Below are 21,551 nucleotides of genomic sequence, written 5' to 3' on the forward strand. Positions count from 1 at the left end.
TATTTACATAATTTACAAAGTGATCCCTCTGATTAGTCTAGTACCTGCCTGGCACTACACGTAGTTATTACAATGTTACTGACTATATTCTCTATGTTGTACTTCATATCCTCGTGACTATTTTGTAACTACCAATTTGTACTTCTTAATCCTTTCACCTTTTCACCCACCCCCAAACCCTCTACCATCTGGAAATCATCAATTTGTTCTCTGTATCCAAGAATATATTTGTTTTGTTTATTTTGTTCTTTAGATTCCACATATAGTGAGAGCTTATGGCATTTGTCTCTCCCTGTATGATTTATTTCACTTAGCATTATAACCTCTAGGTCTATCTGTGTTGTTGTAAATGGCAAAATTTCATTTCTTTTTATGTCTGAGTAATATTCCAGTGTGTGTGTGTGTGTGTGTGTATTACCTCTTCTTTATCCAATTGTCTATTGATGGGCACATAGATTGTTTCCATAGATTGGCTATTGTAAATAGTGCAGCAGTGAACATAGGGGTGTATATACCTTTTTGAATTAGTGTTTTGCATTCTTTAGATAAATACCCAGGAGTGGAATTGCTAGGCTATGAGGTAATTCTAATTTTTTGAGGAACCTCCATATTGTTTTCTATAGTAGCTGTACCAATTTGCAATCCCGCCAGCAGTGCATGAAGGTTCCCTTTTCGTCACATTCTTGTTAACACTTTTTTTTTTTTGATTTACTGATGATAGCCGTTCTGACAGGTGTGTTTTTAATTTCCATTTCCCTGATGATAGTGACATTGAGCGTGTTTTCATATGTCTATTGGCCACCTGTATTTCCTCTTTGGAGAAATGTTTATTCAGGTTCTCTGCCTGTTTTTTAATTGGGTTGTTTGTTTTTTTTGGTGTTGTGTTATATGTTACTACTATTTTTTTTACTACCACTATTTTTAATAAACCACACTATATTCACCACAAGGTGGGCCTCTACTAAATGCAAAGCAAAAAACCTCACCGTTTATAGACATTGTCTATGATGCCGAAGCTCTAAAAGGCTCCCCTTAATATAGAAAATAAATGTGAGTACATAGACCTATAATTAAAAATCGAAGGTTGAGTACTGTTTGTTTCTTTATAAAATATATTTTAAGATACTCACCTACAAGTGAAATCACCTTTTGCTCCAGGTGAACTAAATTTTTAAATTTTTTAAAGACTAACTCAAAGGAGCTTCGTGAAAGGCAATTTAGAGTAATTAAAAGACATCTTCCCATGAAGTCTTGCTAGGCCATTGCCTTACAGTTTGATCTTGAGAAAGTCATTAACCTTTTAAGATCCAGTTCCATTGTCTGTAAAAAAGGATGAGGCTTCTTATTCTGCTTATGCCCCAGATTTGTCGTGAGGTCAAAATCAAAATCATATCGCTTGGAAAATTATAAAATACCATCTTCATATATTTATGGACAAACATTTCTACACATTAGGTTTCTTTCATTTTGCCTAGGATACTGTTTGCATACATGAACTAAGAGATTTATAAAAACATTTAGCTGTGAGCTGAGAGCTTATTAGCTCTTAGATTCATTCTCTATCCATCTCCTACTCTACTCATTATTGAAGATGTACTAAACATTTTTGGTAATGAGAATTTGCTGGGCTTCCTTGCTAGGTGGCTTTTAGCTGGGTTTGGCTAATGAGGGACCCTGGTGGGAGATGGAAGGGCAGGAAGAAAGGTGAAACTAGGGTACATCTCCCCCTCTTTTAATGTGGGCAGTATCTTCTTTGTGTCTCCATTTCCCACTGGATAGACCCTCCATCTGTAGTTTTAGTCTCTGCTGTTCAGCTTCTACAGTGGTCAAGTTAGTATCAGATGGCTCTGGTTGCTGGGTTTTGGTAACACTTGTTGGTCCTCCAGCTTTTGAGGTATAACAGCTTCTTGAGGTTGCTAAACTCCAGGTTGCTTCCCTCTCTTCTATTGAGCCTCTCCACTCCAACCAGTCATCTGTATTAAATTCTCTCTGTTTGAAATATCTAGTGTGGTTTCTACACTGGACTCTGATGATACAAACTGAAAGAAATATCACAGCAAATGACCCTACACAGGGGAAATTTAACATATTAGTTATGTAACAAATGGGAAAGTTAATTACCCTCTCTGTGCCTCAGTTTCATAAAATATCAATATTTTATGAAGTATAAGTGTCATAAAATGTCAGACTTTACATCTCATATCCTTCTTTCCAGTCTCAGAGGAAGAGGTGACTCTTGTGCTATGCAAAGCTGATTACTCCATCTGGACACTCTTCTATTCTTCCTCTCTCCATGTACTTCCTCTCTCTTTGTGTCTTTTCAATTTCTTGTCTCTTTGCAGGGGCTTTCTCCACAGGCTTCAAACATGAGTCTCTCCCCCATTGTTAAACAACAAGATCTGCTTTCTATCATTTTCTTTCTCTTCACAGTTACATTCCTTAGAAAGCAACTACTCACTCATTGCCTCAACTTAATTACATTGCTGCCACTCTATAATTCATCAAAATCAGGCTTCTGCCATCGCCATCCCCCTAAAACTATTCTGATAGAAGCCACTATGGCAAATTGGTTTTATTAGCCTTGATTCTTTCCTCCACCTTATATCCATTCCCTTTGCTATGTAACGTTGAATGCCTGCTACAAAAGGCAGTTCATTTCCCTGCCTTTGACAATGAGCTTGGCTATATGACTTGCTTTGCCTGATCCTAATTGGATGTTAATAGAAATGACACAAGCAGGGGTTTGAAATGTGCTCCTGCAGTGGAGCTAGCCCTTTTGCACTTCTGCCATCACCATCAGACAAACATGCCCTGGGCTAGCCTGCACATTCCTGGAGAAGGATGAGTGACATGTGGGGAAGAGCCACCTCAATCAACCTGCAGCCTGAAGCAGTGCCACCCCAGCCAAGCTGCAAACTCATAAAAATGAAATAAATGCTATTGTTGTGTGCCACTGACGTTTTGAAGTTGTTTGTTATGAAGGATTTTTTTGTGTGTGTGAAAATAGTTAACTGATTCAGTCATCAATGGCCAATATCTGTGGAAAGTTTTAGGTTCTCATTTATTTATTTGCAGCAACTGGTGCTGTTGACTACTCTGTTCTTCTCGAGGTTCTAGCCTTTCTTGGCCCCTTCTCTTTGGGTCTCCTCGATACTCTTATGGTTCACATTTTCTTTTTTTGCCTGTCCCTTAAATGTGGGTGTTCCCCAAGTTTCTATCTCTAGCCCAATCTTCTCCCTCTGCAGTTTAAGTTGATCTTCAACTGGAGGAAGAAGCAGGGAGCATACTCACAGTGAGGTTGTGTCACAATTTTCACTTATATCCAAATCGTCTACCTCCATTGCCAGTACCTAATTTAAGCACTTATCGTCTCTTGCTTGGATTCTGAAATAACCTTTTTATTCTCTCCCTCCCTCTACTCTCAGTTCAGCTCTTCCATCCACAGACTGCTCAAGAGATCTTTTTGAAATGCAAGTAGAACCACATTACTCCTCTTTAAGACTTTTCAATGGCTCCCTATTACCTATAAGACAAAGTTCAAGCCTCTCTCCTTAGATTACAAGGCCCTCAAATATATGACCCTTACCTACATATCCACTTTGATCTTATCTCCTTTCCTTTTATCTAATTCCATAATTGCCCACATGAGAACACAAAAATTCTGAAAGGTTAAGTGACTCGTTGAAGGTGACATAGCTAGTCAGTGAAAGAGGCATTACAAAAATGCGGGTTTCTTGACTCCAATATTCAGGGTTCAATCTAGTTAAAGAAGATATGCTTCCATATAAAAAGATTTCAAGGTTTATTATAAGTGAACTTTGAAGAATATAAAATAATCTCCTTGATGAGTATAGCATGATTGGAAAATTATTGTGTAAAATAAAGTAAGACATTGCCAAACAAAGACAGCAGAAAAATACATATTTGGTTTATTTAAAAAATCACTAAACGATTTACTTCTAAATACGAATTAATGTTCTATAAATCTTTATTGAGAAAACGAAACACAAAACACAAGTTCTTTCTTGTTTGTGTGAATTAAAATGACCTGTAAAACCTCTTTATGGATTTATAATAGAAACGTTAAAATATCTGTAAGGAAGCTATTTCAAAAGTAAAGCCTCTCACCATTAACTTCAAGACTCATCTATTAAACCTCTGACATTACCAGACAACCCTGTTTCAGAAGGTAACACTGTGCACAGGGGATACTATTTAAGGAAATGGCACTCACTTTCCAGCTTACTGGAAATGATTAATCTTTTCAATAGCTTTGAGGACTATATACTAAAGTTGTTATGTAGTCCTCATTGAATCAGGGATGGCAATGTAACTGATTTTGGCTAGTTGTCACTTCAAAGCAGAAAGTTTAAGAGCCAATGGCATTATCTACTATGTTCCCTGACTCTTTGATCATGAAATTATATATAAAGATGCAGCTGTCATCAGCCATGGTCCCTGTGTGACTAAGCTAAGTAGAACCACCTTGTGAATCTACAATGACTACAAGCTGAGAGCAGGCTAGTAAATGTGTTATCAGCCAACCCATTAGAGTTCCATTATTTTCTGTCTTACATGGCTTCATATAATGAATTTTTATAATTAAACTAATGGCATACAATTTATTTTTCCCCTTCTTTACTTTCAGGCCCCATTTCTCTTCCAGCTTCTTTGGAATATATTTTATGCAGAAAGAAGGAATGAGAGCCCTCCAACTACGTCATTACTTTAATTTCATTATGACATTTTGGAAAGCATTCTCTTATCTGGCCCCTTTCTTTAATTTGCTGAGTTTATTAAAAGGCTTACATGGTGTTGTAATTAACAAATCACCCAGCTACTCCAGGCATCTAAGAGAAATCTGGTTGAAAGAGTGTGGAAATCGTTGGGTGGAAATGACTCCAGAGAGAATGCCAGAGGACAGATCCTCAGAAAGTGGCATTTTTCAGATCCCATGAGCCTACTGTGGTAGACTGCATTATTAGACTGAATTATTGTTTGCAAACATTTCAGTGCCTTTTCATGCCAGAGGATGATATATCTGTACTCCCATTGAATCAGGGATGGCAATGATTTTGGCTAGTTGTCACTTCAAGGCAGAAAGTTTAAGAGCCAATGGCATTATCTACTATGTTCCCTGACTCTTTGATCATGAAATTATATATAAAGATGCAGCTGTCATCAGCCATGGTCCCTGTGTGACTAAGCTAAGTAGAAGCACCTTGTGAATCTACAATGAATACGTAAGATGAATAAAATATAAACTTTGTGTTAAGCCTCTAGATTTGGAAATTGCTCGTTACTCTAGCATAACATAGCCTATACTGACTGAAATCTCTACTCAGGTATGACTCTGTCTAAGATAGAGTAGAGCAATTCTACTAGCTCCAGATAGTTTGGAACCAGAGCTGTGGATAGAATAAGCTAGTATAATGACCCATAAAAAGTAGGTCCTGTTGCTAATAAATGTTTAAAAACTATTTCTAAAGAGGTTTATAAACTTGAAGAAATAAGAAAAGATCTGTAGTCTTTATGATGTGCATATATACCTTTCTAAGGAAACTTTATTGAAATATAATTCACATACCATAAAATTCACCCATTTAAAGTATATAATTTAGTGGTTTTTAGTATATTCATAAAGTTGTGAGGCCATCACCAAAATCTAATTTTGGAATATTTTCTTCATCCCTAAGAGAAACCCCCACACCCATTGTCAGTCACTTTTTATTGTCCATCTCTATGGTTCAGTTTTGAGGTAATATTGTGTATGATGTGAGATGTGGTCAAACTTCATTATTTTGTATGTGGATATTTAGTTATCCAAGCATGAGATTTTGAAAAAGACTATTCTTTCTCATTGAATTGTCTTGGTACTCTTTCCAAAAGTCAATTGACCATAAATGCAAGGATTTAGTTCTGTATTTCAAATTGTATTTCATCAATCTTATGTCTACCTTCATGTCAGCACCGTACTACCTTGATTACTGTTGCTTCTTGGTAAGTTTTAAAATTGAGGATTGTGAGTCCTCCAACTTTGTTCTTTTTTTTTTCAAGGTTGTTTTGGCTATTCTTTGTCCCCTGCACTTCAGTATGAATTTTAGGATCCACGTGTCAATTTCTACAAAAAAGACAGCCAGGATTTTGGTAAGAATTACACAGAGCCTATAGATCAATTTGGGGATCCTGTTATCTTAACAAAATTAAGTCTTTTATCTGGGAACATGAGCTATTTCCCCATTTATTTAGATCTTCTTTAATTTCTTTCAACAATGCTTTGTAGTTTTCAGTGTATAAATATTCTATTTCTTTTATTCCAAAGTATTTTATTTTTTTATGCCATTGTAAATGGAATAGTTTTTTTGAATTTCATTTTTCGGATTATTCATTGCTAGTGTATAGAAAAACAATCGATATTTGTATTTTGATCTTGTATCCTACAAATTTGCTGAATCAATTTATTAATTTTAATACATTTTAAAATGTATCCCTTAGGATTTTCTATATATAAGGTCATGCCATCTGCAAGTAGATATAGTTTTACTTCTTCCTTTCCAATCTGAATGACTTTTATCTATTTTTCTTGCCTAGTTGCCCGGGCCTGGTAAATAGAAGTGGTGAGAGCAGACATCTTTATCTTGATCCTGATCTTCAGGAAAGCATTCAGTCTTTCACCATATTAGCTGTGGTTTTTTTCTTAGATGCCCTTTATCAGGTTGAGGAAGTCTCCTGTATTATTTTCCTATGACTGTCATGACAAAGAACTGCAAACTTGGCAGCTCATAACAGCAAAATTTACTGTCTCACAGTTCTGGAGGTTAGATGCCAAATCAGGTGTCAACAGGTTATGCTCCATCTGAAACCTGTAGGGCAGAATCCTTCCTTGCCTCTTCTGGTTTCTAGTGGTGGCTGTCAATCTACAGTGTTCCTTGACTTGCAGCTATATCCCTCTAATCTTTGCCTATATTGTCACATGGTGTTTTCCATGTGGTCAGCGTCTTTATACGGCCTTCTTCTCTCTGTGTATGTCTCTTTTCTTCCTCTTGAAAGGATACTAGTTATACTGGATTAAGGGCCCACCTCACTCCAATATGACCTCAACTTAATTATATCTGCAAAGACCTTATTTCTAAATAAGGACACAAACACGGGTACCAGGGTTTGGGCCTTCAGCATATCTTCTAAGGGGATATTCAATCTATGATACCTTCCATTCCTAATTTGTTGAGTGTTTTTATTATGAAAGGGTTTTGGACTTAGTTGAATGCTTTTTCTGCAACTACTGAGATGACAATGTGGTCTTTGTCCTTTATTCTACGATGATTAATTTATGTTAAATGAACCTTGTATGTCTAGAATAATTCTTACTTGATTATGATATACAATCCTTTTAATGCATTGCTATATTAGGTTTGATAGTATTTTCTTGAGGCTTTTTGAGTCTATATGCATAAAGCCTATTGGTCTGTAGTTTTTTTTCCTGTGATATCTTTGGTTGTGAAATATTTCTTCTATTTTTTGGAAAAGTTTGTGAAAGGCTGATATTAATTCTTTAAATGTTTACTAGAATTCACCGATGAAGCCATCTGGGCCTCGGACTTTCCTTGAGAGAAGTTTTAAAATTACTGACTCAATTCCTTTACTTGTTAAGGTCTATTCAGATTTCCTATTTCTTCCATCCATAATATCCTCTTATAATTCTTTTTTATTTCTGTAAGGTTAGTAGTGGTATGTTTTCTTTCATTTCTAAGATTAGCAATTTGAGCCTTCTCTATTTTTTTCCTCAGTATAGCAAAATTGTTAATATTATTGATCTTTCAAATAACCAACTTTTCGTTTTGTTGATTTTCTCTCTTTTTTTTCTTTGTGTCACTGATTTTATATAATCTTTATTACTTCCTTCTTTCTGCTTGCTTAAGATTTTATGTTTTCTTTTTTTCTAGTTTCTTAAGGTAAAGTTTGGGTTACTCAGTTAGAATCATTCTTATTTTTGAATATAGGTATTTATACCTATAAATTTCACTCTAAGCACTGCATAGTTACATTTCATAAGTTTCATTATGTTGTGTTTTTCTATCCAGTCATCTGAAAGTATTTTTGTATTTCTTTTGTGGTTTCTTCTTTGGCCTATTGCTTATTGAAGGATGTGTTGTATCGTTTTCTCATATTTGTGAATTTACAAAATTTACTTTTGTTATTGGTTTTTACTTTCATTCCATTATGGTCAGAGAACCTACACTGTATGATTTCAGTCCTTTTAAATGTATTGAGACTTGTTTTATAACCTAGGACATGGTCTATCCTGGAGAATATTTCATGCGCAATTGAGAAGAATGTGTATTCTGTTATTATTTAATGGAGTATTCTACAGATGATGTTAGTTCTTGTTAGTTCATAGTGTTTTCCTAATCTTCTATTTCCTTGTTGATCTTCTGCCTAGTTGTTTTATCCTTATTAAAGGTGAGATACTGAAGTCTCTGTTTCATTGACTTGTCTATTTGTCCCCTCGTTTCTGTCAGTTTTTACTTCCTGTATTTTTCTTAATTCTTATCTTTCTTTTCCTCAGTGTGGAATTAAGACCTGTATACAAGTTCACTGATTCTTCTGCCAGCTCAAGTTTGATGTTGAGCCCCTCTCATGTACTTTTAAACTCCAGAATCTCTATTTGGTACCTGTTTATAATTTATCTCTCTTTATTGACATTCTCTATTTGGCAAGACATGCACATAGCCTTCTAGATCTCCCAGGAATATGTCAGAGCTTTTCAAAGTCCCCCCAAGACATCTCATTCCCCATATCTTCCTTTTAAGTTTTTCTCCAGACTCATGATTATCTCCACTGTTATCACAGCCTGAAGCAGCTGCTATTTAAACAATTGCTTCTGATTATTTTGGATAAACACTCTGGGGATAGGGCTTTTCCTGGGGAGTTAGCTCCAAGTCAGGTCAAATAATGACAAAGCCTTGTGTATAGGTTTGTTCTAGAGAGCTGCAAGACAGATCAAATAGTGATAATGCTCTGGGTATGAAATGGGTCTTTTTGAGGAACTCCACTCCTGGTCCTCCTTCTCTGGTGGCTGTAAGGCTGCTGATTTCCAAGGCTACTGTGTAGCTGGGAAAAAGTGATGGAATAGGCTAAGTTAAAAAGCCTCAAACCCTGCTGTTCTTAACTGAAGTTCAGCACTTTACATATTGTTGCCAACCTCTGGTTAATTTCCAGAGTTGAAAAAAGGCAATTTTGACAATTTGCTGCTTTTATGAAGGAGTGGATTTACAGAATAGCCACTTATATTTTCAAGCATGGAGTAAGTTACACTGTGAAAAGGAAACAAGGCAAAATATGGTGCAATCAGAACATAACGCTATTTAAGTCTTGGTAATTCTGCATTAAATATTTATATGTTGTAACAGTACCTGGGAAAACTACCCATTGCTTCCTGTGCTCTATTAGTGATGTAGGAAGCAATCTGTACACTTTGAGGAGTTTAATAGCTTCACATCTACTTTGAGAGGAAAGGTAACTATGAGGTTATTGACTCTTTCTCCTTAATAATGTGGAAGCTTTGGGGAGAGCAAAAAGGAATAAAGAAAAACTGGCAGGTCCTAGCAAGAAGATTTCTGATAATGTTTTTCATTATTGTATCAGAAATTCAAATCTCAAACTACCAGTGTGGTTCGATTTGTCTATTTTAATTTTATGCAAGTCTAAAAGTAAACAAAATATGTGAAAGCAGAATTCAGCTTCCGTTACTGTACATATCTTTATGGCAGATAAGGATATTATATAATACCACCCATCCCCCCAAATAATTAAACTATAAGGCTCTACTTCTATGTTGGAAAAAGAAGTTTCTCTGATTAGTTTCTTTCCTAGTAAAATAATTTGAGATTCTCAAATAGCTACTGTATTTACTATATATAACAAGTCTAACTTTTTAAATTAATTACATGATTAAGTGTATCTGTTTTAAGTTCCTTAAAGAATGTCTTCAAAACACAGATATTTTGTAGCCTCAGACATGTTTAGTTAATAATTTGATAAATTATTGGAGTTCTCGCTTCAGAAAGCTTTAAGTATTATATAGCCAAATCAGCTAGGCTCAAATAAGATTTCACTTCTCTTTTGAATTCATGTACTCTTAGCTCAGCCAAGCACAAAACAGCTAATGCTGTCACGTCTGAAAAGCTTTTATGCTGAATTTGACACAAAAGCAATCACAAAGCAGACAAAAAGGATTTTCTCTTTCAAAAGCTGAAAGGGGAGAAAATAAATGAAAACTCTGAGCCTGGGTAAATCTCTTGACTCTGGAAAAGAAAATTTAAAATCATCAAGAAATATTTTTTCCAAAGAATCCATTGCCAAGTTTGGACCAATCTTAATAGCCTGGGGAACAAGTTGTGAAGTAAACCAAGATTCTGCCAAATGAAATAAATTCCATGATGACCATTGCTGGTAATTTTAGGTGCCAATAGTATACCATCTTACTTCTTACGAAAGTTACATGGCATAATTTCTCACAAGATTCGATCATAGCCTATTGACAGGGATTTTAATTAGAATGGAAATCCTTTATATTTTTTCTTATTTTCTGCTTTTCTCTCTCAAAGGAATGTTACTGTTTCACCAGGGCCACAGATAAGATCAAATGAAGCCCTGAGGTTAACAAAATCAACTTCTTACTCACTTTGCTTTTTTTTCCTAAAGAAACTAAACATATATTATGGGCATCTCTTAATGACTTGCTCATTAATTATTGACATGATAGGCCACCTGTAGTCTATTTTTTTTGCCAAATCAACACTCTCCTGTCATCTCCTTCCACTCTGCCTATACTTTTAAGATGGACTTTTCCCAGATGCCATTTTAGATTTGATTTCTATTTCGTGAAGAGGTCGTTATTGTTCTTATTTTTTCTCCATTATTTTTTCTAATAAAGAGAGGAGGTTTTCTAAATGTCCAATGAGTAAAGAAATGGTTAAAGATGGAATTTAGTGAAATATTAAGAATTAAAAATGACAATTATTTAAATTTATGTAGTAACATACATAAATATGTATGTAACAACACTAACTTTAAAATCAGCAATCAAATTTTATCTACATTATGAGGACAATTAAAGTATGTAGCTAAGAAATAGAAGAGATTATAGATAAATATTAGTAATTATGAATATTAAAATACCAGAATTGGAGGTGATTTTTTTTCTTTAGTTTAGGTATGATGACTAGTTTAAATTTTCAGAGTGTAACAGTGCAGGTGGTTACCTTTGAAATCATTTCCATTTCATTGTGACATAGAGGGTAGTCATCAGTGATGCTGTTGCAAGGGAGGCTGGCTGCTGTAATTACAGCTCTCCAACTATGTAGACACAGACTGATGATTGCCTTTCCGAGGCTCACTGGCTCTCTTGCTAATCTTAGGGCACATAGATAGACTCAGAAGAAATTCAGGGAGCAAATAAAATCTTTGGTTGAATTAACCAATGTCTCCTTATGTCTATTTTCACATTTCTTTCCTAAGAGAAAATTGTAAGTGATAAGCCAGCTAATATTACTCAGTAGTGATAACACATTAGACATAAAATCCAGACCTCCATTTTACAGGCTCCCTGAATTTTATAAGAATTAAAAATAGCAGTTTCATTAAAAATGGAATATAATTTGCAATTGTCCTTTTAGTTTTTCATAGTAAAACAGAATATGAAATCCTCTTCCCAGTATACTATTTCATTGCTTTCATTTTCCACTTGTTAGCTTATCAGCAATATAATCTTATTTGCCAATTTACAATTATAATTGTCTCCCTTTTTGATCCTCATGGTGTTTTCTTGATTTGTTTTAAACACATGGACAATGGGTAGAAGAGAAAATCCGTGAGGACATCTATAAATGTAATCACTATACATTCACATCCCAACTCTGCTACTTGTAAGGGGAGTTACTAAACTTCTCTAAACTTCAATTTCTTACCTGTAAACTATGAACAATGATAGCACTTTTCATGAAAGGTATTCTGAGAGGATGAAATAAGCCAATATATGGAAAGAGTTTAGCACAGTTTTTGACAAATAGCAAGTACTCGCTAAATGTTAGTTAATATCAGCATTAAGATTACTCTAAGTTTTAGCATATGTCATTCATGAAATGATGGAGAAATTATAGCTTAGGTCATCTTTATCTGTATTATGAACTTACATTGAAGTTGCAGCAATATATATCATTAAATTCCTAAATTACATAACACAAATGAAAACATCCAAAAAATGGCTGAGCCATTTTTGATGTAGCTTTAGACTGACTATTCAAAAGTATGTGTGTATGTATGCATTTGACAAGGATAGGAATTATGATACAATTTTATCTTTGTTTTAGGTGTTTAAAACATATTATTTATTTTGACAATAAAATTGTTTTGTTTCTTCCTTTTATATTTTTTGTCTTTTATTTAAAGCCCCTTGCTTTCCTAAGAGCTGTTAAATCCTAATCACTCTTACTATTACTTTAGAATTCTCAGAGGTTTTAAGATTATTTCTCATTTGCCAACTTCCAGAATCTTCTTGCTCTAATAAAATCTGTCACTATACGTCTCTCTTTCTCCTTCCCGTCATGCAACTCAAGGGTCCCGTCCGAACTCTTTTTCCCTGTTAATTCCTTCACAACAGTTAACCACCTTGTTTCATGATCTGCTAGATTCACAGAATTCTAAATATTTTGAGAGGAAAAACATAGCATAACATATAAGACCAGAGCCTTCAAGAATAATCATATAGATTCTATATTTTACATAGTCAGACCAGGAATTGGGAAAATCATCGTTAGAAATTTCATCCAAGGGAGAAAATCTAAGTGGTAACTTGTGAAAGAATAAATTTTGGTAACTTAGGTAATCTAAGTAGCTTGTGAAAGAATAAATTTTTATTCTTTATAACTTGTGAAAGAATAAATTTTGGTAACTTAGGTAATCTAAGTAGCTTGTGAAAGAATAAATTTTTATTTGTCTAGATGTTACCTACAACAGAAGTAATGATAAGTCTGTAAAATCCTGTGTGGCTTTCTAACATTCTTGTCATAGAAATAAAAATCTTGTCTTCATAGTACTTCAGGTACTTCAGATATGGTTGGAAGTGATGTACATAATCTCTATCCCTGACCATAGAACCTCATGTATTGACCATGTTTTCCCTTACTCTCCTGTAGTGACCTTGGGCAGCTGTGAGTTTGAAATTATAGTTTAATAAAATTGGAAAAGCTTGGATCCCCAAGTCACCACTTGGGGGAGAGCTCCCAAGAAGGGCTCTTCAACCTCTATTGGACTATGACACAACCAAGTAATTAACCTTTACTGTATTAAGCTATTGAGATTTCAAGGTTTATTTTTCAAATACACAGTTTAAGTACATATACTATATAGCTTAGCATAGTCTAAATACAAATTCAGAAATGGAAGCTGTTTCATCCCTGAAAACTATATGGCTTTCTTTTTTTCTCAGATGACATAGCTAATCTGTGATTCAGATACTTGTTTAGCAGAAGGCCTTTTCCTACCAGAAAAAATAAAAATCTGTAGAGGGTTTTGATCAAATACTGAATCTGATCAAATTTCCATGTTACTTCTCTGCTGAAAATCCCCTAAAGACTACTCTTTGGTTAGCATTTGAGGTCTTTCCAAACTGACCTATAAATAATGAGGTTTAAAAGAATTAAATGCATGTAAAGAACCATGTATGGTGCTTGATAACACAGTCAAACAAATTTTATTTCCTTTCCCTTTTCTCTTTCTTTTATTCTGAAGAGTTTTAGACTATTAAATGTGCAAATATATGATGTAATTTTGGGGAAAGAGGAGGAAGAAGAGAAGAGATGGAAAGAAGGGAAGAAGTAAGGCTGGAGGTCAAAGAAGGGGAGGACAGTATACTTTATCTCTGCTTTAATCTGACACCCACTCTTTCCTTCTACATTCAGGGTTCTCGGATAAAGTAGAAAAAAGGAGACCTGCTATTTTTTCTAGGAAGAAATTAAACCCATCTGATTGACTTTATGCTACTACGTAAACATGCACATCGACTTTGATATGGTCTTAAAAAACGGTGCAATGTGAAAACCAGTCCATTATATCCAGATTACTAACTAAATTAATTTCAAAATTTATATTAGCCATCAATTTTCCTCTAATCTCCACTTTACTTTGAAAAGTCTACTGTTCATTTCAGTTTAAATGTAATTTTCTCTCAATATATTTACATTAAAAATCATTAAATTTTAATCCTTGGTATAACTGTATTCAGTGTAACCAGTATTTGATTTCCAAAACACATCTTTGATACTAACCTTAGTTTCTGTGATTTTCTTTTGGATTGCATCCATTGTGTAGGGACCCTCCCTCCATGACTCAAGCTTGGCTCTGGCCTGTCCCAAGACCTGCTCAGCTTCTTCCTTAGCTTCCAGCCACTGGGTTGAATCCTTTAACATTTCATTTAACTGTTGCCTCCGGTTCTGAAGGTGTTCCTGTACTTCATCCCATTGATTCTGAATTCTTTCAACTGGAATAAAAGAACAAATGAACATGTAGGAGTCAACGCCAGTCTCGAGAAGACATCTGAAATTTAACATCCAACTACCTCACATTCTGTGTTACTTATTAAAAAATTGTTCACTGCGTTACAGCTAGGATGATGGACAACTGAATTTATTACTTTTTTTTTATAATGGCAAAAATGAGTTTCTGTTAAATTATCTTCCTCAAGATGAGCTAGAACATCAATAGTATATGTAAAAATTTAACTGTCTATTCTCAATCCCTAGAGCCAATTATGAACAAACTTTTAGAAAAGTACTATAGAAGAATACCCCCAAACTCCTTGTCATTTCACTACCCAACAGCCTGACTTCCAATGCCATCACTGACATTTCATTTCTTGAAGGCTTTGTGTAGCCACAAAGAGTTTGCTTTGCCAGCTAAGTAGCAGACTACATACACCAGGGAAATGATGCTTCCCTTCTTCCTGTCCCACCTTCCAGGAGCAGCCTATGAACAATGACTGACAACGGGCCTTGGAATATGAATATTCTAGCCCTAGATGCTAGAGGAGATAACTGTGAGGCGTGTGTTTTGCAAGAGTTCCAGAGTTCTTCCAGTGGGAGAAAGCTCCAGTGACCCGCAGTAACCTGACTGATAGTGCACTATCCTTTAGTGGCTGTCTTACCTCATCTGTCTCACTTCTTCACTCTTCTACTGATAGGTCCCTCAACTCCTAAATAAACCACTTGCTCTCAAAATCTTTTCTTAGGGTCTTCTTCTGGGGCAACCCAAGAGCAGACAGGCATTATGGAAACTTCTTGTAACAATATCTAAGAATTCGTGCCGATTATATTCTGTATGACAGGCTTATATCGAGGGTACTTTTTGGTATCATTGTGAGTCAAAGATGGAGATGGCCTATAGATTATGCTCTGAAATACTGCATTTTAGAACTCTAAAAATAAACATGACCACATTATTTTTTTTTTCTCTTTAAGGACCACAACATTTTTTCTTTAAGCTGGTTTCATAAAATAGAAGTAAAGTCATATAAAACAAGTAATAAGCCACCATCTACTTTATCCTTTAAGCAAGAAACCTGACCGACATTCTAGTTCCTAAGCCTCACTGAACACCATATGTAATTGGTTACTACTTTCTCTAATATAGGATGGAACATCTTCCCTCTTTCCACATTTTGCTAGGGCAAAGCTCTATTATTTTTTGCCTACATGTCTGCAATAGGCTCTATATAGTCCTCCTGCTCTAATTCTCTGTCTTTCAATGTAATCTCCACACTTTAGACAGAATAATAACAAATATAGATTTGATCGCCCCACTCTCTCATTTAAACCCTTCAATATCTCCTCACTGTCCTCTGGAATATCTTAGTTTAATATGCAGGTTCCTCCGTGATCTGGTCTGAAAAATTTGAGAGGTTTATTTACAAAACAAACAAACAAATGAACAAACAAAAAACAAGTTACAACCTAATCAGGGTGTAGGAAAATCACCAAAGATAATATAAGAACTAGGCCTTGTAGCAGTGGAGCTGTTACTACATCTAGGCCCAAGGAATCAAGGGAGGGAGAAGTGGCCACGAGCCAAGAATCATGAGGAGGAACCACCTTGAGAAGACCAGTAACCTTTTTGTTAAGGGACACAGTCAGCCTAAGAAATTTCATAGGGTGGGAACTAGGAGAATAAATGTCTGGACCTCATTCTGTCTGTTCTCTTCAATTTCCTACTAGGGTTCCCCAGTAGCTAAACCAACTGGAAGCCAGAGGTCATGGGAGATCTATGATGACACAGATCAGCCTCCCAGAGCAGAGAGCAGGATAGAGAAGGGTAAAGACTGGCTATGGATGAACAAATAAAACATATGCAGCACAGTATTATAAAATTGTGCTTCTTATTTCATGATGTAAGTTTCAGCTTCCTTAATTAACCCTGTTGTTGCCTCCATAAAATTATGAGAAGCTATGAGTTAAAGAAGTACTTGAGATATTTTGTAAATAAGCATTAGGACTAGATAGACAAGATTAGTGACTGTGACATGAAATCAAGAATCTGGTACCTAAAACAGGTAAAACCAAATAAGTGCACTCATTATTTTTATCGGGTTCATTTCTGTTTGGGTGTTTGCTATGTGTTAAAAACCACTCAACGTATTTTATTCCAACATCAATTACCATGTCAGTCTCTGTTTAAATGTCAAACTCTCCCTATTCTCTTTGAGCACCATTCTTTTTTGTTTGTATATTTGTTTCATTATTGTTGTTGCCCCCATTGGGCAGTATAGCACCTATTATAGTTGAGATTTATAGTTATTTGTTATTCTTCTATTTAACTTTTAGTTTATAAAATTAATAGTGTAAATGCTATTACAAAAACTTTAAAATATAAATAAAAATGTCTTTAAGTGTTCTTAAATATTTTTTTCATCATCATAGAACAACATAGAACTGATATTCTTATTACAAACAATTTTTTTCAACTTTTCATAGCAGGTTACTTTATTATGCATAGTTGGCACCTTTTCCTCCTTAGCCTATTGCTATATACTATATATATTTGAAAACAGTAAAACCGACTTTCCTTAGAAAGTCTTTGATTCTAATTTGCTTTTGCCTTAACCAGCCTTAATTAGTGACATTAAACTATGGTAGCAAAATTTTTACAATGCCTAGTATTTCTTGAATAAACATGGTAAGACATTAACATTCATGCCAGTGGATATTTGGTACATCCTATAGTTCATTTCAATAGGGTAGACGTAATTCATATTTTTAAAATCACTTGATATGAGAAAGAAGTAGCTCTTCCTATTACGTGGGCAGATATTTCTTAATTGTGGAAAAAAGAGAGAACTTTCATAGACTAGACCATTATTTCAGACAAAAATACCATTTGAATCCTTGTTCAATTACAGCAATGAAAGTTTTATTCCAAAAGGATCATGTATGTGTAATGTAGCAAGATAAAATGGTTCATTGGGATGTATATCCCACTAAGAGTGTGCTTTCTCATCCTTGACCTTCAATTGTACATGATCATCAGATCATCAGATCATCAGATAATACTTAACTAAATAAATTTACAGGCTAAAGACTCACTCAACAATCCATCTGCCCCTATAAGTACTCCTACGGATCAACCAATCCATCTAGACTGCCAGTCTCCATTTTATTTACCATCTACTAGATAACAGACATTATTCTAAGCACTAGGGAAACAAAGGAGTCTAAGACCAATTCCCTGGTTTCTGATTGGTGCCTGTTAGATAAAGGTATTATTCACTATCTACACAAAGAATCCATGATGAGTAGTTCCAGGGAAAAGATGAGTTTAATCTTGGACCTACTCAGTGGGAGGTTTTGAGGATCATCTGTATAGGACTATCATTGTAGTCGGATAGACTGAAGGTACCAGGGCATAGCTGTGTATTTTAAGAGAGAGAGAAATCCAGAGTTAGAAATTAGTACAGAGTAGTAAAATATGAAGCCATCAATGTGAATGCATTCTTATTGGTATGATGTATAGATTGAATAGAACAAAGGGTTAAAGATGGAGTTCCAGAAAATACAACATGTAAGGAAAGAATACAGCAAAAGTAGCCAATAAGATGAAAGAATGGCTAGAGAGTTGGAAAGAATACTTAGAAATTGTTTATAGAAACATGGAAAAGAATTTCAAAAACACAAGAGAGGTCAACATTTTTAAATGCCATAGATGTCACAAGAGATAACAAAAATCATAATAATTAACATTTATTTGAATACCTACGCTGCTTGAAGCACTCTTTTAAGCTCTTTATGTGTATTAACTCACTTAATCATCGTGATGATTGTAAGAGATGGGTATCATTGTTTATGTTGTTGTTGCTGTTCTCCTCATCTAACAGATTAAGAAATAGAGACTATGGTAAAGAATTAGCTTAAGGTCATACAGATAGTGAGTGGTAGAACCAACACTTGGACACAAGCAGTCGGACTCCCCAAAATCTGTGCCAAAAATATCCATTGGGCTTTAACCACATGGAATTCCCTGAAGATCATACAGAAAGTGATTTTAGTGGAGTGGTAAAAATCTTATTGTAGGGAATCGGCAAATGAATCAGCTAACGATGGATGAGAGTTGCAAGATAATCACCCCTTGTGGGCGACAATCAAAAGGTGCGTTTTCACTCTCTCCCAGACTTCACTCATCGAGATTGAATTCTCATTGCCTACAGCAATAATCTGCTCAATAATTGGCTCAATTATTGGCTTCATTCCTTTCCCTATTTCACTATCCTACTGGTACTTTCTGAGATCACCTTACAAGTAAACCACCTTCACTCAAATCATTGTTTCAAAGTCTGCTTCTGGGGGAACCTGGTCTGTATTAGAATTTTATTCATTAAAAAAAATCCTTAGTGCACAACCCAGTGCTTGGTACTTAGTATGCTTTCAAGAACTATCAAATGAATTGTACATGTAGACTATTTCAATTATTCATGCTTCTTCAATATAATGGTGTAAAAATGCCACTTCCAAAGTTAACCCCTGCCCAGAACCTTGGGCCTTTCTATCTCAAAAACAATAATGATCTCTTGACTGCATTTCAAGTTTACATAATTTGAATACTGGCTTAAATCTTTTACATTTCTCTTTTTATTTTCCTCTCACTCTTCATGATCTCTATTATAAGTAAACACATATTTTCTAGGCATCCTTTATTTCTAATTTAATACCTTTTCATCACTTTTTTTTTTTGGTATAAAACATCATCAATGTCATGTCTACTAGTATTCTCATTTGATTGAAAAAATCCATAAGTTAAAAGGTATGGAGGGGGGAATCTGTGAGCTAAAGTTAATGATCTCTTTCTCTAACATTCTTAAAATAATATGTAGATCAGAGAGAATCTGTTGGTATGTCTTGCTGTCTCAGTCTGTTTTTTAAATTAAATTTTAGACTGACTAATAAAATACATGTATATATTGGATAAGGATATTTTTATGGGGATTTTCAAATTTTGAAATATATTGAGCCCCAGAGGATTACAACAACAATAAAGTATCATATTGTTATTAACATAAGTACAATTAGATGAATACTAGAAAGGCAGCAGATGTAGCTCCCCTTGTGAAATAACCAACCATATGTGAGAAACCATTTTGCATAGCAGAAATTATGGAGAGATTATTTCCTTTATGAAAGGATTCATAATAAGATTTTTCTAAATAGTCAATTTGTCAAGTATATTTAAAGTATTATTTGATTTGTATTCCATTCCCAGGTATTGCATACTTATATTCATCAAAAGACATGTACTGAATCAGAAGATTCCCCAAATAGGAAACTACCCAAATTCCCATCTACTGTAGAATGGAAAAACACATTGTGATATATTTATCAATAGAATACTATCCGGCAACAAGAATAAAATATCTACAACTACATGCAATAATATGTATTAATCTCACAAACATAATGTTGAGGGAAAGAAGTCAGCCCCAAACAAGGACTTATGGTTTTATTTCATTTTCGTGGTTACTTTTGTAAGACTGGTAGTCATTGAAAGAGATTTGAAGGGGATTCTGAGGTTTGGGTAATAATATTCTATTTCTTGATTTGGATGATGATTACACGGTTGTATTCAGTTTATGCAAATTTACCAAGCTAGACATTTATGATGTGTACATTTTTCCTTCTGTATATTGTACTTCAATAAAAATTTAATAAAATATTATTTAACTTGTAAAATGTATTCTACATACAACTTTGAAAAATTCACCTATCTTAAAAGCGTTGCAACCTGTGAAATATGAATCACTTTGGCAGATACGAATGATAATAACAGATGTGTAGTTTTGCTAAGGACATGATACAATTTAGGCTTTAGATGTGCATGATAAAGAACACTTTAGAAATACTCATTGGACAGTGAACCAGATTAGGCTCACAGAAACAAATCAGCACATCGAGAGTAATGAAGCACCTATTCAGTTATTTAATAAAAGAAACAAAGCAGTGCAATCGATTGATAAAGCTGTCAAAAGAGAAGATCCTACAAAACACATACAAAAGAAAATTTTAGGAGTTATATATGTGTATATATGTATATTCTATATACATATTCTGTTTTGTCAAGAAATGAAAGTAAACATAATATTAGAAAATCATCAAAGGGAATCTGTTTTCTTGTAACTGGACCACTGTGGCAGTTGGAAATCAAATAAACATAGTAATTGTCCATAATTGGGCAGCAATTCAAACTATAGAATTTCACCACACTTACGATACTTCATCCAGGATATTATGGATAGACCAAATATATATTATGGCAATGTATTTGGTCACTACAGTCCATACTCATAGATTCACATTTATACCAGATTCATCTCACATACAAGAATGAAATAATAATAAAATATCTGCATATAAACTCAGACAATCTGTGCATGTTGGTAAGTAAAGAGCTACCCAAATATGTGCATTTCCTCTCAAAGGTCTATCACAGAGAGCTTTTCAACTGATTTGTGCAGTAAGTCGATTCTGGATAATGAAGGGAAATAAATAACCAATGCTAAGATTCACGATGGCAGACTGGGACTCAGCATGTGTCCTGATGTACGGATCGCCAAAGGTGTCAAATTGGAAACAGCCATCACATTAAGAACTGCAATATTGCAGGGAAAGAAACAGTTCAGTTGATTGAGTACTAACCGATCTTTCACTTCAAGATTTTAAGCTAGTTATATTTGATTATCGATAAACATTCTTGACTGATATAAATTCCCACAACATCTCTCCTAGGGAAAAATGTTATTTATAAAAACAAAATGATTCCCCTTTGAAAATACATTGCTACAGAATAAAGAACAGCTCTGCTGCAATTTCTGCACTGAAGTTGCAGTCTGAGAATCAGAAGTTACTGTGACTAAGTTTTAGAAAGAAACTTTGACTAGCAGTTCGTAATGGGGTATAGCCCTAGATTTGTGAAGTAGATAATTTAATTTGCAAATGTTAATTTACCAGAATTTCAAT

At 34.6% G+C, this 21,551-nt stretch overlaps 1 protein-coding gene across 2 annotated transcripts in view; it reads right to left on the minus strand.

Moving 5' to 3' along the window:
- DMD (dystrophin) overlaps positions 1–21,551 on the minus strand; it is a 2,089,898-nt gene that overhangs the window by 527,793 nt on the left and 1,540,554 nt on the right. For both annotated transcript variants that reach the window (XM_011378471.2, XM_011378473.2), the window contains exon 53: positions 14,328–14,539. In XM_011378471.2, coding sequence (XP_011376773.1) covers positions 14,328–14,539 — 212 coding nt within the window. The remainder of the gene's footprint in view (positions 1–14,327; positions 14,540–21,551) is intronic.

Source organism: Pteropus vampyrus, unplaced genomic scaffold (genome assembly GCF_000151845.1).
Source record: "Pteropus vampyrus isolate Shadow unplaced genomic scaffold, Pvam_2.0 Scaffold340, whole genome shotgun sequence".
NCBI lineage: Eukaryota > Metazoa > Chordata > Mammalia > Chiroptera > Pteropodidae > Pteropus > Pteropus vampyrus.